Source organism: Colias eurytheme, chromosome 2, assembly GCF_061535395.1.
Source record: "Colias eurytheme isolate Ceu_HAF_F1 chromosome 2, ilColEury1 Martin Lab GWU primary, whole genome shotgun sequence".
NCBI lineage: Eukaryota > Metazoa > Arthropoda > Insecta > Lepidoptera > Pieridae > Colias > Colias eurytheme.
The window spans coordinates 4,162,186-4,179,210 of NC_142981.1; the positions used below are offsets into that span (position 1 = coordinate 4,162,186).

Consider the following 17,025-nt stretch of genomic DNA (forward strand, 5'->3'; position numbering starts at 1 on the left):
CACTGCGCAATTCTATAATGCTTAGTATCGGATATGAAATGCATAAAATATAACGCATAACTGTGTATTATTTTAAAATATGCACATAATGGCATTGTGAGTTCAGTGCATTGCGTCGAGCAGTTACTGCGCAACAAGTGAATAAAATCGTGTACGATAATTGCGCGGGAGGCAGTTGTTCGATCGATCGCCGTTGACATGGGCGCCGCTGCAAAAAACGCCCGTCCTCACGTGGTCACCAGGTGGATTGGTTTACCTGTGCCGTTAGTATTACGTGACTAAACCCCACCTTACGTACAAATTAATACATCAAAGGAAAATTGGCACCAGATCGATTCGCGTAGTACCTAATCGCTATTGTTGTGGTAATCATTGAGTAACAGTTTTATTAGTGTATCACGATGTGTTGATGGATGTCACATATTTTATTCTCTACACGTACAATGTACATGCGTTAAACATGAAAGAGATAGCATTTTGAATACTTGTGTATGCATTTAGTTTGCAATAAAAGGTTCGTACAAACTTTGCCAACTATTCGTGTTATCTATTTAGGATGCAAATCTTTGAGAGCATGATATATTACAGTTATAACGCGTCACTATACAAAAAAACTAAAAGTAAGAGACTGCTTCTAAGATAGTAATATTTTTATTATCCTGGTAGGTACCTACATACTATGTACCTACATCGAGTTGTACCTAAGAATTAATAACAACTTTCATAGCTTGATTTTTTTTTAATTATTCAGGAATGAGTATTAAGTATTACCTAATTAATAATTATTGCTCTCTTCACCCTTTAACTTACTCTCGTAAGTTGCGACTACCTACTTATTTAACATACAAGAGCTATAATAATATTATTTCTTATGTGTGCAATGTTTAAACTCGCTAAGCAACGTATTTTGTACAACCTGCTGTGTGGCTTATAAGATTTAAATATTACTTCTTATAGTTTCTATAATTTACTTGTTGTGTGTGTCCCGTGTTTTAGCCGCATTGCTCCACTCCTATTGGTCTTAGTGTGATGATATTTCTTGTATAATGTATACCTTCCTCGATTAAAGGGCTATGAATATCTATCAATGAAATAACTTTTCATATCAGACAGAATAGTTCTTAAGAACACCGCGTTCAAACAAAAAAAATTGTTCAGCAATTATATATTCAATTACATGCCACTAACGATTGTTAAAATTCTATACAATTTTTGTCCAGTTTTATATAGGATATTATATATATATTTCAGAGCTATCGGAAGCGCGGTTGTCGCTGAAAGAGAGCCTCTGCCGCAGCACGCTGCGCACGTTGGCGGCGCTGGGGCTCGGAGACGCCCACTTGCGGGGCCTGCTGTTGTACCACCTGCATGCTTCGCTGGCGGAACGCGCCCGACGCTGCCCTGAGTTATACGAAGTACGTTTCTATCTTTAGTTCGTCATTTTCCAAATTGGATCGCGAATTTTAGTTGTTATTCTCAGTTTTGTGTTAAAAGCAGTATTATATTTTCTTAAAAAGGATATTACCAGATTTCGTGCAAGAAATATTCCTAACGTTTTAAGGATAAATTGGCACTTCTTCAAAAACTGCTTCCTCCTTCCACTAGGAAGATACCACTTCCAATACATATTTACTTTATTTATTTTGATAATTCATTTCAGGACCTCAAGATTGAAATTGAGAGCACAATCGAACAAGCTTATCATATTCTTCAAGACGATATATCCTCACCCCCAGACTTAGAACTTCGGCACCAATATCTGGGGCCAGGGTGTGAAAAACCTCACGAAGAACGATTTTTAATTCTAGATTCATCAAGACCGAATTAATATTATATATAGATTTTGTAAATATATATCGTAGATTTTTAGTCGAAAATAGTAAATGTACACGAACTGAATTTTTATATTAATAAAATGCTATTAGATTGCATTAACTATTTGTTTTATTTAAAAAATTACTAAAATTATTCTTTGTTTATTAAAAATATAGTTATATAAGTAAATTTTAATTTGTTTAATATTAACAGTAGGTATTCTCAATCCATAAAATTGTTCTATCGCAGTTACCATAATAGGTAGGTACTATATGTTTTATTAAAATGACATGCGAAGCGAGCCATATAAAGGGACACACAGAAACATTAATTTAATCACATCAACGCCAGTTTAAGAATCACGGTCACGAGATTCACCCAAATAATTTGCTGATGTTTTTTTTTTTGTCATAAAATAAAAACGATTTATGTTTTTCATGTACCTACTTTATATTCAAAAATGATATCATAGTTATCTAGATTTTAAAACTAAAATTCTTAAAGCCACAAATAGGCGTAGGCAAATATTGAATCCACCATAAAAACTTGATAAATGAGAGAAATGTTTTCCAAAAGCTTCCCACTCAGAAAACCATTTTTGAATAGGGCCGTTGAGAAACGTATTTTTACGACATGTACCTACAGACCTATTTATACTGTGGTTGCGAGTCGTAAAAATACTTCACGATCAGCTGTTGTTATCAAATAAGTAAATGTCAAATATGAAATATCAGCTGTCTGTCAATGTTGACGCTAATTTGCTGGTCGACCTATTGTTCAGAATTGCGAAATCCATTATTTTATTCAGTGATGATTCAGTGCTTAAATGTATTTTTTCAATAAAAGAATAGTGCAATAGTAATAAATCTACGTTATTTTCAAAACATATTCTTATTACCTACATGAAGTTTGAATAGATTATAATAAAATCGAAGATTAAAACGCTTACTGATAAAAAATACATAGATTACTTGTAATAAGTGTAGATAATTAATGCGATATTCACAATTATCTCAGTATCTTGTAGTGTGTGTACGTGGAATATCGCAAAATATAATGCAAACAAAAAGACAAGCTCTGTTACTCTCTTCATCAAATTGCCATGGATATTCTTTATTGGAGTTTGCGAGAGACGAGATATGCAATTTCTTAAAAACGTAAGAATGCCTTTAATGTTAATTATAAATTCTGAGGGATATTATTTACTCAGAAAAGAAGCTAAAGAATAACTAGATTTTAAAAGAAACAGCTAAATACCATCCACATTTTTAGTAAAAGTTTTGCATTGAATTTGCCTATGGTTAGGGAGCCAGGTGCAAATTGGGTTCATTATTTCCTCTCAAGAGATAATTCGTCAGAAGCATCAGAGTATAGTATTATAAAGCCTCGTGAACGTCAGCTGGCGCTCGGTTGGGGGGGTGAGCGGTTGTAGCCTCCCACGCACGTAGGAAAAAAAAATACATTCATTCATTTCCTCTCAGCTAAAAATTTGTCAAATTGTAGCTAACCCAATATCTCAACGAAAAAAAATAATCAGCTGGTTACAACGTGGTGTATTGTACGTCAGCTGGTGTCTCGAACATGAAAAAAGAACAATTATTTTCCGTGATTTCCTCTCAAACAAAAATTTACCTGATGATAGCTTATATGTAACTGTGGATAAATATATAAGTCAGCTGGCTGTATCTTGGTGGAAAAACCGTCAGCTGATACTTTGAAAGTTATTACATAGGAGTTAGACAGAAGCATCTATTGCCAATTTATATGCATCAGCTGACTAGGTTTTCCTCAACTTATTGCTAGCTGATTTTTTAACCGACTTCAAAAAAAAGGAGGAGGTTATCAATTCGGCCGGTATGTTTTTTTTATGTATGTTCAAACAAACAAACTCAAACTCAAACATTCATTTATTCAATTAGACTACTATTTAGTAGCACTTTCGAATCGTCATTACATAGTATTTTTAACATTTACCACCGATTCGGAAAGCAGTATCTATGGAGAAGAATCGGCAAGAAACTCCATAGTTGCTCTTTTAAATAATGTCAATAAATTTACATAATATGTAACTTATATCTACCTAACTACATAATATGCCAAAGAACTGTCCTGTGGTTTTTACGCGACAACCCTCCATGGGTCTTTATCGTCCATATATTCCTGAATACTGTAGTACGCTCTCTGAACTAGTACATTTTTTATGTAAGTTTTAAATTTAGAACTTTAATATTGTGAGGAATTCTATTGTATAAGCGTATACCTTGACCCATAAATGAATTTTTAACTTTAGCTAATCGGAAAAATGGCATTTCAATTCTATTCTTGTTCCTTGTGCCATAATCGTGTCTAAGTCAGAGCTTTTGTGTACATGCAAGATATTATTAAATATATACTGTGATGGTACAGTAAGGATACCAGTATTCTTAAAATGATCTCTTAGTGAGTCCCGAGCACGTAAATTATATATAGAGCGAATGGCTCTTTTCTGTAAGATAAAAATAGTTTCTATATCTGCAGCCCTGCCCCACAGTAGAATTCCATAGGACATAATGCTATGAAAGTAGCTGAAATAAACCAATCTAGCCGTATCTTCATCGGTGAGATGCCTTATTTTTCGGACTGCATATGCAGCAGAACTGAGCTTACCTGCAGCGGTGTTGACATGGGCTCCCCACTGTAGTTTCTCGTCCAAACCGTTCACCGATTACTCCGAGGTTTCTGAAACGATTGACGTGATTCTTTTTTTTTTGTTTGATGCGGAATGGTGTCGAATTGGTCCCATAAAAATTCGGATTCGGATTTATTCAGATAGGCCCAGTAGTTTTTATTTTATGAACATTTTTGTCTAATCTCGATGACTTAATTGAAATGAAGCAAGTAAAGTTGATTCACTTCCTGGTAACCGATTGAGCTGAAATTTTGTATACGTATGTAAATTGGATAGCGATGAAACATTATCATGATATAGACACAGTTGACAGATATATACTACGTACATACAGTTAGGAAACTAAGCCCCCCCCATGAAATTATGACGTATAGCTATAGGGCTGTTACTTTTTGATATTTAACCGACTTGAAAAATAAAGGAGAAGGTTATCAATTCGGCCTGTATTTCTGTTTGCTTTTTTTCACAGTTGATTTTGTGGTAATTTGGAGATTAAAACCCGTTAAAATACAAAAATGGTGTAGCCTAAATATGAATTTACAAGAAGAAACAATCCGAATTAATACAGCTTGTAAAAGTAAATACGTTTTTATCAGTGCTATATTTCGAAATCTAGTTTTGTTATGGACGCCGAAGGCTATTTAATGTACCTAAATTATTTATAATGCTTGATATTTGTATTATACATATATTCAATAATTATTTTAAACCAGAATTTATAAATTACTTGTATGTAGGTATACCTACTAAATTATTTTTAAAACGATAAATTAAATTAAATTAAAAAACACAAAATATGCAAAAATAAATTAAAATTATTATTATACGAGCATAGAACCTTTACCTTTTTGTTTTAGGAAGAAAAAGAAAATAGTTTGACAGGCTTAGTGCTTGACAAAGTGGAGACGCCACGTATCGATAAAAATACAATAATTATAATATCTATCTTTTTCTTCCCTAATATTTACGTAATTATGCGCATAAATTTAAACAAGATTTTTTAAGGTTTCCTTTTTTTATATTTTCGTGCTCTTCTAGATTGCGTAAAAAATAGATGCGATCTTTAAACAGACTGGACTCCTAATAGGTACTATTTGTAGCTATCATTTTGATAGAAAATATGTCAACATAATATAAAACTCATACTGCCATATCTATAGAAATTAAAAAATAGTCTCTTTTTAACTTGTAGTCAGATACGGTATTTACAAATATATTTATTGAAAGGGCTACAAACTGAAACAATCGATATTTATTTAATGTGAATTGACATCACTTTAAACTTTTTTCCATACTATATTCAAAATCTGTGGATGTGTCACCCGCTACTATCGATCCCCCTCAATACCCTTGTAAACACGCTTGATGGGGGGGGCGCCATTTCGAACATTTTGTATGAAGTTTCCTTACTGTATGTATCTGTATATTGTGATATAGAGCTGATTTGATGATGGAATCGGAAGGTGGCCATAGGAACTCGGTAATATATTGACTCAACTTTAGGTATCGAGTTTGGGCTCGTTGGATTCGTGTTGAAAAATACACTAAAAAGTATTAAATAAAAATAACTACGTTAATCATTGATCTTTTTTAGACGATTAAATCCGTACATATGGCAAACAAACTCTTCATTTAACATTTATTAACATTTACGAGAAATTATTTCAATCTGACTTTATGTTGACGTCCTGCAAAACTTACATCGTTGGTATATAACGACTCTGATAATGAATCGGAAAGAGAGGAAAGTGACTCAAGCCAGAGCGAAAACGAATAAATCATATTGTTCTCATTATCATGTTTTATCAAGTTTATATAATAAATATTATTTATCGAGTAACTAGTTCATTTATTGTTAATTGATTATTTAATTATTTAAATATATAAAATTATTTGATTTCATACTTATTCGTTTCAAAAATATTGATACTGAATGTTTATTTCAACTTAACTCTTATATTGAAGCGCAATGTCGAATAATTAAAGATACGTCATTTCCTCTCAGATGAAAATTTGTGAGCTGATTGTTAATATACTGATGCGATAAATAAAAAAAATCAGCTAGCAATAAGTTGAGGAAAACCTAGTCAGCTGATGCATATAAATTGGCAATAGATGCTTCTGTCTAACTCCTATGTAATAACTTTCAAAGTATCAGCTGACGGTTTTTCCACCAAGATACAGCCAGCTGACTTATATATTTATCCACAGTTACATATAAGCTATCATCAGGTAAATTTTTGTTTGAGAGGAAATCACGGAAAATAATTGTTCTTTTTTCATGTTCGAGACACCAGCTGACGTACAATACACCACGTTGTAACCAGCTGATTATTTTTTTTCGTTGAGATATTGGGTTAGCTACAATTTGACAAATTTTTAGCTGAGAGGAAATGACTGAATATATTTTTTTTTCCTACGTGCGTGGGAGGCTACAGCCGCTCATCCCCCCAACCGAGCTCCAGCTGACGTTCACGAGGCTTCATAATACTATACTTTGATGCATTTTACAAATTACCGCTTGAGAGGAACTTGGTCATAAAATCTGCTGCTGGCTCCCTAACTACTACCTATTTATTGAAATTTTGAGGTCGAATTGAATTCTCATTTATTCCATTTTTCATATGCTCTATTTGATATAAGATAATAATAGCAAGACCCAATAGTATTGTTATACTGCTTATTGACTGTTATTCTATGTATTTCATATTATTATTTAGTAGTAAGCAAATGTTAATTATGTTAAATGCTTCTTTGCTGTTTTTGCAGACCTTTTGATTGAACATACTAATACTATAATTATACTATCCTACATTGTGATATAAAATTCAGTAATTTGATTAAAATTGTAATAGCAATGAGCATACTTCTTCTAGGAACAATGTTGAGGAATTAATATTTGTACCATATGCACAAAACGATTTTGACGGCTATACAAATAAAATCAAAGAAGTCATCAACCCATGGGGATTTTCTGTGAAAGGATTGCATACATATGGAGACCCAATAGATGCAATAAAAACTGCAAAAGGTATCTTTATAGGCGGAGGGAATACTTTTCTTTTACTAAGCAGATTATATGAAAAAAAAATAGTACAGTTAATAAAAGAAAGGGTGGACAATGGAAGCTTGGTGTATATGGGAAGTAGTGCAGGAACAAATGTAGCAACAAAAAGTATTCATACAACAAATGACATGCCAATTATTTATCCTCCCAGCTTTGATGGTATTGGTCTTGTTCCATTCAATATAAATCCTCATTATATTGATAAAGTTGAGAGTGAAACCCACAAAGGAGAGACCAGAGACCAAAGAATAAGTGAATATATGGAAATGGACCATGCTAATTCAGTACTAGGATTGAGAGAGGGTTCAATTCTATTTGTCAATGGGAACTCTCTTATCTTAAAAGGAGTGGCTGGTGCTGTTGTGTTCAAAAAGTAAGTATAATGTTTATATAAACAGAAACTACATACATAGAACATAAAATATTAATTAAAAAATCCATTATTTGTTTTTCAGGAATGAAAAGAAAATCGAGTATGATGTTGGCACAGATGTGTCGTTTTTATTAGAAAAAAATTAAAATATAATTCTAATGTGCATAGTGTCATATATCTATGCAGAATGCCAGCCGCAACCTATCGTAATTCCTAAGAATATATTTTTTTATTTATAAAAGTAAATTATTGCATTGAATATGCTGTTTAATGAAATAAGTGTCAATTCTAACAAATGTTTAATAAAATATTACTTCACTGCATACTATTTATTTTTAACTAAATCTTGTGCAAGGCAGAGTGTTCACCATAATTTTTCAAGATTCTGCAAAGTAGCAGATTCATTGTTACATTCATGATCTACACTATAGTTTTTCATTTGACAATCCAGCACAGTTCACTTTTAAAGTCTACCACTGTAAGGGTGACTGCGTCGATGTCAGCCGCTGACTGGGGCTTCCATGAGCAAGGCCCGTGCCGCTTGGAACAGAGAGTTTTGTGGGGCGACTCTCGCCTGTCCCATGCGCTCTGCGGCGGGCAAGTGACACAAGTACCTCCGCAGAGCTAAATCTCTTCTTGCACTTAGCCCGCGCGTGATCTCGCAACCCAAACCGAAGAGCACTTCACGCTGCCGTTTTCTCTTCTCCATTGCCACCTTTAATAAAAAATTACAGTATAATTTACTAAATAACATATTTGACAAATCAAATTCACTGATATTTTATACGCATAAATATTAACATACAATATATTCTTACACATTTTAAAAATACTTCTAAATTAAAGTTATCATATTTCTAAGGTGCACAATCCCATTTTACACAATTAAATGATACATAATTACATACTCTACTTGTGCATATTAACTAGTAACTCACTATGTAACATGAAACACATTGCATAAAATACCTGTATTGACGCAACTGGATGAAGATCATTAACGTCTGGTACATTTGAAGCACTATCTTGTTCTTCATGTTTACCATTTGTTAACGTTGTCCCATCGCTGGTTGTATGCGATTCATTTTCCAACTTCGCTGATTCTCCATTCTTTTCCAATATTTTCTGTACCTTATCCTTTCCTGCCATATTTACTGATAGACCGAGCCTTGCAAGAACCCTTTCAGGTCGCCATCTATCTCGCGCACCGCCCGTTGGAGGTTTTTGTTCACGGCGGTTAACATCAGCCACGAGACTAGCCCAATCGACGCCCAAAGCATCCCCAAGACCTGCTAAAATACGTCAATATTTAGTTGTAAACACTGTGATAGATAGTTTTAGTAAAGTAAAGACTTGTTAGTTACAAGTCTTTTGCACGCCTCATAAGCGAAGCGTTGAGGTGGGTACTACTGTCACTTCGCGCAAAACATCTGATTTTTCAAACTTAAAATGTCTTTATGTATCATACATTGCACTTGTAAGATAATACATACACACACATATTAAGAAAAAACACTATTTTTAACGTTCATGATATTTTTGATGTCATTTTTGTTATTTAAACTAGTTAAAAAACAGTTTAAAAAAGTTCTGTCTTGGACGTCCGTGTGTCTGTATGTGCGGATCCTTTTTCTTGTTAACACGATAGCGACCGAAATACTTTACTAATCGAGTCTTTTTTTTTCTTTTACGCTTGAGTATGCTCAGGAATAGAACCCTTTCATTTTTCAGGGTCTGATTCGATGTGGTTTAATTGTTATTAAATAAACAAAAATAATAATTAATAAATATTTATTAAAAAAAAATTATGAGGCGTGCACTTTTGGATTTTCCAAATTATTTATAATTTTAATGAAATACAAGTAATAATAATTAAATTTAATAAAATAAAATTGAGTTACTTTTACGTTCTTTGACGATCTTTGTTGTTATCGGAATTATAATAACCTAGTGATGATAAATTTGTACACTTACTTCGCGTTTTCTCTTCCTCAAGCTCGCCATCGGATATTTCCTCGAAATCCAGATTGGCAACATCATCCTCATCCTTACCATCTTGTGAATCTTTCTCCTCACAGGCGCCGTTTGTTTCCTTAAAATGACAATTTTTTTTTATTATACCCACTTGATATATGTGTCACGGCTAAAGGTAGGTGAGAACATAAACTTAAGATTAGCCGGCTAAACTTAGGTTTATTTTCGACGAGGTGTTAATGTTAGTTTGTTCTATCTTTAGCCGGCTAAACTTAAGTGTAACCGCAGGCCCGTGGCTAAAAATGTCGGGGTGGGTAGATTTGGTTAGCGCCGGGCCGGTGGAGGGCTTGAGGGGCCCGCACAGTGCCAGAAAACACTCGCCCTGTTCCTTACATGTATTATAGTAACCAAATCTACCCACCCCGACTCAGGGCAGAAAGCTGGTTAGGTTAGGTTAGAACTCTTAAGACCCGCACGAGCCGAGCGAGCGCAGCGAGCGTGCTGCGGCAGCAGCCGGCGAAGTGCCAGAAAACACTCGCCCTGTTCCTTACATGTATTATAGTAACCAAATCTACCCACCCCGACATTTTTAGCCACGGGCCTGCGGTTACACTTAAGTTTAGCCGGCTAAAGATAGAACAAACTAACATTAACACCTCGTCGAAAATAAACCTAAGTTTAGCCGGCTAATCTTAAGTTTATGTTCTCACCTACCTTTAGCCGTAACATATGCATTACATAATACATTACTGGCTATAATATTATCTTGTCTTCACCTGGGTATTTTCTTTTTCTCCACCCTCAAGTTTTGATTTACTTTCGTCCCCTAACTTTTCTGTTTGGCTATCTTCATCAACAGTCTGATCAAGCATCTGTATAAAGTTATAAATATTTGTGTAATACTTTCATTTTATATACAAATAAATCAATTTTTTTATACTAGAACAAGCACTTACATCATCACGTTCTAAAATATCATCAGGATCATCACTAATTTCACTCAAATCATCTGGTATTGGTTTGTCATCCACTTCTGTTTCTTCATGCGCTGAAGCTATGGGGGCTTGGGCTGCGATATCTTTCGATACTTCTGTTTCGTTTCGTGGTCTTCGTTTATTGTTGTCATTACGTCCATGATCCATTCTCATTCCACGGTTATAATCATCTGAAAGGTATAATCGGTTATAATCTTAATATATATAAATCTCGTGTCACAATGTTTGTCCTCAATGGACTCCTAAACCACTTAACCGATTATAATAAAATTCGCACACCATGTGCAGTTCGATCCAACTTGAGAGATAGGATAGGTTTTATCCCGGAAATCCCACGGGAAAGGGAACTATGCGGGGTTTTCTCTGAAAACGCGGGCGAAGCCGCGGGCGGAAAGCTAGTCTCATATATATAAAAGTATATGTGTTAATAATTTTTAACTTCAAGAGACAGCCCACAATTAAATTATAATTATATACCATGCATACGATTGCGATGAGCGCCTGGATGACCTCGATGGCGCCAGCCTTCGTCTTGTTCTTTATCACCCCATTCGCTCATCTGCCAATCATAAAACATATTAATTATGAATTAACACCATAATAGATAATGAATAAGCATAATTTCGTACCAGCATGAGGACTGGGACAGCCAAGGAATATATGGGACAGGATAAGGCAGGCAGGTTCTTTTCTTTTCCTATAATCTATCAACTCATTCCAATAAACAGTCTTGTAATATAAAGCAACCTAGAGCCAAAGAGGAAAGATTTGCTTATTAAAATAATTGATGCCATCACACATACTTCATAGTAAATTACCTGAGACTCATGCATAGGCCAGTGCCGTTCCCGGCCCCAATCACCTGATCCACGATAATCTTCATTGTCCCATTCTTTATGATGCATATAGCCACGCTCACGGTCCAATGAACCAGATCGTCTTTCCCAAGAATGGTCCCGATGGCGACGATCGTCGTAACCTGTAATAATAAATTTAATGTTATTAAAAAACTTTGATCAATATTTGTTAACTCAAAAAAGATAATTTTAAATGAAAATAAAAACTCAACCCATATCTACACGGGAATCTCCCATAGGTTCACCATACATTCTGTCTTCATCTTCGGGATAGCCTCTGGATGGGCCAGGCATATCATACCCTGGATCATAATGCCTATCTCTTCCTTGAATGTAGCCTGGAGACCTATCGCTATCTCGTGGCATACTACCATAACGATCATCCATTCTATCATAATGCTCCATATTATGCCCATGATCATATTGTCGTTCCATATCATAATCACCTTGTTCCCTATCCATACTATCCATTCTGTCTCTTTTGATAGATCGATCTCTTTCAAGTCGGTCTTGCTTTCTTCCCCCTCTTTCAGAATGGGAATCTTGCCTATCTTTCGAAGAAGATGGATTTTTATCAGTTTCGAGGGCTCTATTAGATATGGCTGCTAAAGCAGCTAAACGCTCTTCTGGCCGAGGGAGTAGCCTTTGCATTGGTTTGTTTGGTTTTTCCAATCCTTTGTCCGACCTTCCACTTCCTAAGCCTCGCTCTCTGCCGCGACGCTTATCATCTCGTTTAGTGTCCTTATTATTACGATCTCTGCCTCTATCTTTTCTGTCATGTCTGTCTTTTTCTTCATGTTTTTCTTTTTTTCTTTCCGCGGACCTACGACGGTCGCGTTCTCTACTAGCTGATCGTTTTTTGTGTCGTTCTACACTGCCTTCTCTTCGTGTTGGTTTTTTTGGTGACACAGGTCTGCTTCGTTCTACGCTTTCTTTCCGCCTTGGTTCTTTTGGGTTAGACCCATGACGACGTGGAGAGCGAGATCTACCCTTTTTAGGAGACCTACTACGCGCTCGTACTCGCTCTCGCTCCTTATCGCGCTCCTTGTCTTTTTCTTTTTCTTTGCCACGGTCCCTCTCTTTATCTCGCTCTCTTGTGGATTGTGGTGATCCGCTTCGATTTCTCCTTTGTGGAGATTTGCTATGTTTCGAAGTTGTTTTTGATAGTAAACTTTTTGTTGTTATTGGTGGTGTTCCACCAGACTTTTTACCTGGTGAAAGAGATTTCTTACCAATTGCTTTTTTTGTCACAGTTTTCTTTTTATTCTCCTCATTTTTTTTCTGCAATCTATCATCCTTTTTAACACTTCCTTTCTTAGTTTCAGATTTATCTCTTTTTGCAGGATCAGTTTTAAGTATTTTCTTTTTAGCTGGTGTGTCACCATCTGATGAAGAACTTGAATTTCTCTTTAATTTTCCTTTCTTTGCTCTTTTTTTAGCATCCCTTAAAAAATTTAAAATACAATTATAAGAGATCTTTTATTTATTAAGTACTTAAATATATATATATACAGGGTGGTAGCATCATAGCAACTTTTATAAAATTTTATTTAATAAAACGATAGTTTAAAATTTAAATCAACATTTTTTAGTTAATTTCAAGTAATGCAATAAATTTATGGATTTTAGTTGTTAAAAATTAACACTCTTAACTCATTGTATGTATTAGGAATTTAACAGGCATGTTTTTTTTTCTTAAATTGGCACACTGGTGACCATAATATCTTTTTTTAACACCATATTAGATTAAACTTAGAAAAAAATATGCAAAACATGAAATTTGAGTTACATCTTCTTTAAAACCACTAACTATGTATAAAATATTTACAAATTAAAATTATGGTTTAATATTCGATAGTGCATTTATCCACCTATACTGTGTCAAAGAAAAAGATCGAAAATATTCCTTCATTTGGAGTCACAGCACCAGACAGAGTGGCAAAGGTTATTTTTTATAGAATTTCAGAACAATGTTGGAACAACAATCATTTAACAACCACCATACATTCTCTATTTCCAGTTACCAAATTATCAATTTATTACACCACAACCTGTATAAACTAAAACATAAAATCTTCTTTTAGATAATGCAGTCTAAAAAATATTTAAATATGTTTTGAAAGAAGGAAAAAATCCATAGTTCCCGTTCCCGTGGAATATCCGGGGATAAAACCTATCCTACATGTTAATCCAAGTTACCCTCTATATGTGTGCTAAATTTCATTGTAATCGGTTCAGTAGAAATTGCGTGAAAGAGTAACACACATAAACACATCCTCACAAACTTTCGCATTTATAATATTAGTAGGAAGTAGGATAGGATATTGACCCTACCACTCTCTAAAAGAGCATCTTAGTAGTTTCTTGGTGGTTCTTACTTCTTCTCTGTAGAAACTGCTTTCCGCATCAGTGGTAATTGGTAAAACTATGGTATGATAACGATTCAAAAGTGCTTCTAGAAGAAGTCTAATTAAATAAATAAATGTTTGAGTTTGAACTAGTTGTAACAAAATGCATAAGTGATGCATCTAGTCCTAGGATCATGTGACATATATACATTATGTTTACAATCTATGATAATATTATACCTGCCAGAGGATGAAGATGAGGAACTGCCATCAGATGAGGATGATGTCACACTTGACGTGCTAGAACTTCTAGATGATGATGAACTGGATACCACTTTTTTCTTTTCTTTACTCATATCTTTATTAGAGTCCATTTTCAGTTGTAATTCTAATTCACGTTGCAGCTGTAGCCGCCTTTTTTCAAGAACATCTGTATCTGCATATTCCAAATCATTTTGGTCCCAATTATCAATCTCACCATCTGGACTTCGACCCGTTCTCACAACAACAGTTGAATGTAGTCTACTTTTCGCATCGTCTTTTAGCAATCGCTTCTGGTCACCATCTTTGATAGCAGCTCTTTGTTTCGAAGGGCTGATCAGTGTGTGAGTTGAAGCAAACTTGCAACTTTTACCATACGCACAGCTGCCGTGTTGGGCCCACTGCCTGCAATATTCAGCAGGTTTTTTAGCACTTGAACTAGATGCCTTCTTAGTACCGAGACGCTCGAAGACACTGGGTCTATTCGACAAGTCCTTTGTTTTTGGTAATTCAACAGTAATTTTCCTTTTTCCTTGTTTTGACATTATAATTGAAAAACATTTGTCTTTTAATCAACTACAATACAGCGATTATGAAAATAAACATTCATCACAAACACAATTTTCTTAAATGTAACCACGAAGATGCTTTCACAAATCAGTTAAAAGTGGCAGTACTGAATATATCTTTCTGAATTCGTATAACCTAAACTCAAATAAAATATTAAACTCGGTACTTAATAAAATTCGTACACTTGTAAATAATACACCGGAAAATAAAATCCTAAGTCAAAATTCAAGAGTCAAGAGACAAGAACGCCTGCATTTTGGTTTTCCAAAACGAAAATGACAAGTGACACTTGACCACAGAACATATATACTATCACAATCAGGGAGAGCACTTGACGGTCATTCCTTTTTTTAACGGGCAATATCACGGCCAATCACGGCAATAGGCACCTATAGAAAAAAAATGTATGCGTGTACTAGAGTACACACGTAAGAAGTGAAACTTCTTTATGACCTTGAAAATGTCACTAGTATGGCGTAACGCAAAAATGTCACGGTTACGGCGTAACGCAAAAATGTCACGCGTGTACGGCGTAACGCAAAAATTGTTACACAAAATTTTTGTCCAACCCCGATAAAGAAGTTTCACTTCAAAAAATCTGACGAAAAATTCTAATCGATATATCCACATACTGCTAACAAGCAACGCATCATTTTTCCTTAGATCTTCGAATCTTTTGACTGAAAGATGAAGTATTTTGATGTGAAACTGTTAAGTTGTGAAAGACAGTGCGCGCACGAGCAACTTTGTCTCCGCAACTATTTTGTCTCTCCCACCTATGGGCTAGTATGAAAGTGCGCGCACGTAGCGACGCAACTCCCCATACAAATTGATGGGAGAGACAAAAAAGTTGCGGAGACAAAGTTGCTCGTGCGCGCTAGCTCAAACGGGCATATGTGGTATTACCACAAAACAATTTAAACCATGATTTAAACTGTGATTTAAACACAGTCTAACTTTAAACCAGGGATCTGTCACACATCAAACAAATTAAACCCAGATTAAAGAGAACCCGCGCTTAAAGATAAACCGTCTATAGTTTTTGCGGTAAGATAGTTGATATGGGATTAGGTATCGGTTTTATTTAAAAACTATTCAAAAATAGAAGCTCCGCGTAGGTTGGGTAGGTCGAATTGCAACCCGCACCATGTATCAACAGGATTATCAGGTTATACCAACAATATCGTATTTTTAACGAGCGGGTTTTAAGTCGCTCTTATTTGTCTCTAACACTCTGATACGTATAATTAACAGGTTATTATCTCGTTCGATTGCTTAATCACGCTAAATCGTGTCGGGCAATGACCTAGTAATCGTATTGCCATTCTTGAGCATCTAAAATGTATACATATATCTATAACATAAATTATCATATTTTAAGAAAAGCACCACTATCCCCAATGGTGCAATGGGTCTCAGTGGTCTCAATGGACAATGCTTAGAATATCGAACGTGCAAAAATTAAAGTGATTTATCAATTTATCCGTACATTATCTACAACACGAATGCTCCAAACGGTAAAAGAAAACATTACATATCAGGAAACCGGCATCTTCAATAATCAAAAGTTCTAAGACATTCTTATAAAAGACATTCGACTGCGAAAAAGTATGGCCTGACCTAAGGGCCTGACCAACAATTTACACTATACATCATGGCGGAAAAAACGATCCGTGTGATTGTGATAGCGTTCTTGTATATCCAACTTGTCTCATTCTAACTAGGTGACCATGGCTTAAAAATTATGGGACAAAACCGAGTGAGATAATGTCCGGTACATATTAAATTACATTGGTTTAATTTATACAAAAATAAACTAAAACCACACTAAATCACTCACTCTAACCTCTTTTTGGCGGTGCACAGTCTAGTTATTAGTAAATCGTCTTTGTAGTAGGGGAGGCCAAGAGGGGATTTTGGGATTTACTCGAGCGCGTCAGATTTCTATAAGGGACGGTACCTTAGCTATTCATTAGTACCTCTAGTCAATATGAGCAGTTATGGTTGGTGGGTGCGCTCAGGGGCCCCGCTGGAAAATTTGAATAATCCATAATTCCCTAAGGTTGAGCTCGAATCGTCAGATTAGCGAAATGGGGA

General features: G+C 35.0%; 3 protein-coding genes across 4 annotated transcripts; 2 read left to right on the forward strand and 1 right to left on the reverse strand.

Moving 5' to 3' along the window:
- Positions 1 to 198: 198 nt before the first annotated feature.
- On the forward strand, positions 199 to 1,935 carry LOC149910227 (uncharacterized). The gene is made up of 3 exons (XM_090109211.1): positions 199 to 274; positions 1,252 to 1,415; positions 1,661 to 1,935. Exons 1-3 carry the CDS (start codon positions 199 to 201, stop codon positions 1,826 to 1,828), a joined length of 408 nt encoding a protein of 135 aa, XP_089965337.1. The 3' UTR covers positions 1,829 to 1,935.
- A 613-nt stretch (positions 1,936 to 2,548) lies between these two features.
- Positions 2,549 to 8,246, forward strand: LOC149910228 (putative alpha-aspartyl dipeptidase). Its single transcript, XM_090111553.1, has 3 exons — positions 2,549 to 2,972; positions 7,360 to 7,923; positions 8,006 to 8,246. The coding sequence occupies exons 1-3, from the start codon at positions 2,809 to 2,811 to the stop codon at positions 8,067 to 8,069; spliced, it is 792 nt and encodes a 263-aa protein (XP_089967679.1). The 5' UTR covers positions 2,549 to 2,808; the 3' UTR covers positions 8,070 to 8,246.
- Positions 8,027 to 15,194, reverse strand: LOC149910229 (uncharacterized). Of its 2 annotated transcripts, none has more exons than XM_090111530.1 (9): positions 14,338 to 15,194; positions 11,962 to 13,193; positions 11,711 to 11,871; positions 11,370 to 11,451; positions 10,854 to 11,062; positions 10,674 to 10,769; positions 9,898 to 10,015; positions 8,893 to 9,212; positions 8,027 to 8,638 (listed from the first exon to the last, which is right to left on the reverse strand). In XM_090111530.1, exons 1-9 carry the CDS (start codon positions 14,901 to 14,903, stop codon positions 8,423 to 8,425), a joined length of 3,000 nt encoding a protein of 999 aa, XP_089967656.1. In that variant the 5' UTR covers positions 14,904 to 15,194; the 3' UTR covers positions 8,027 to 8,422. The 2 variants fall into 2 exon arrangements, with proteins under 2 accessions (XP_089967656.1, XP_089967648.1); XM_090111522.1 differs by having other exon boundaries at positions 8,893 to 9,215.
- Positions 15,195 to 17,025: the final 1,831 nt, after the last annotated feature.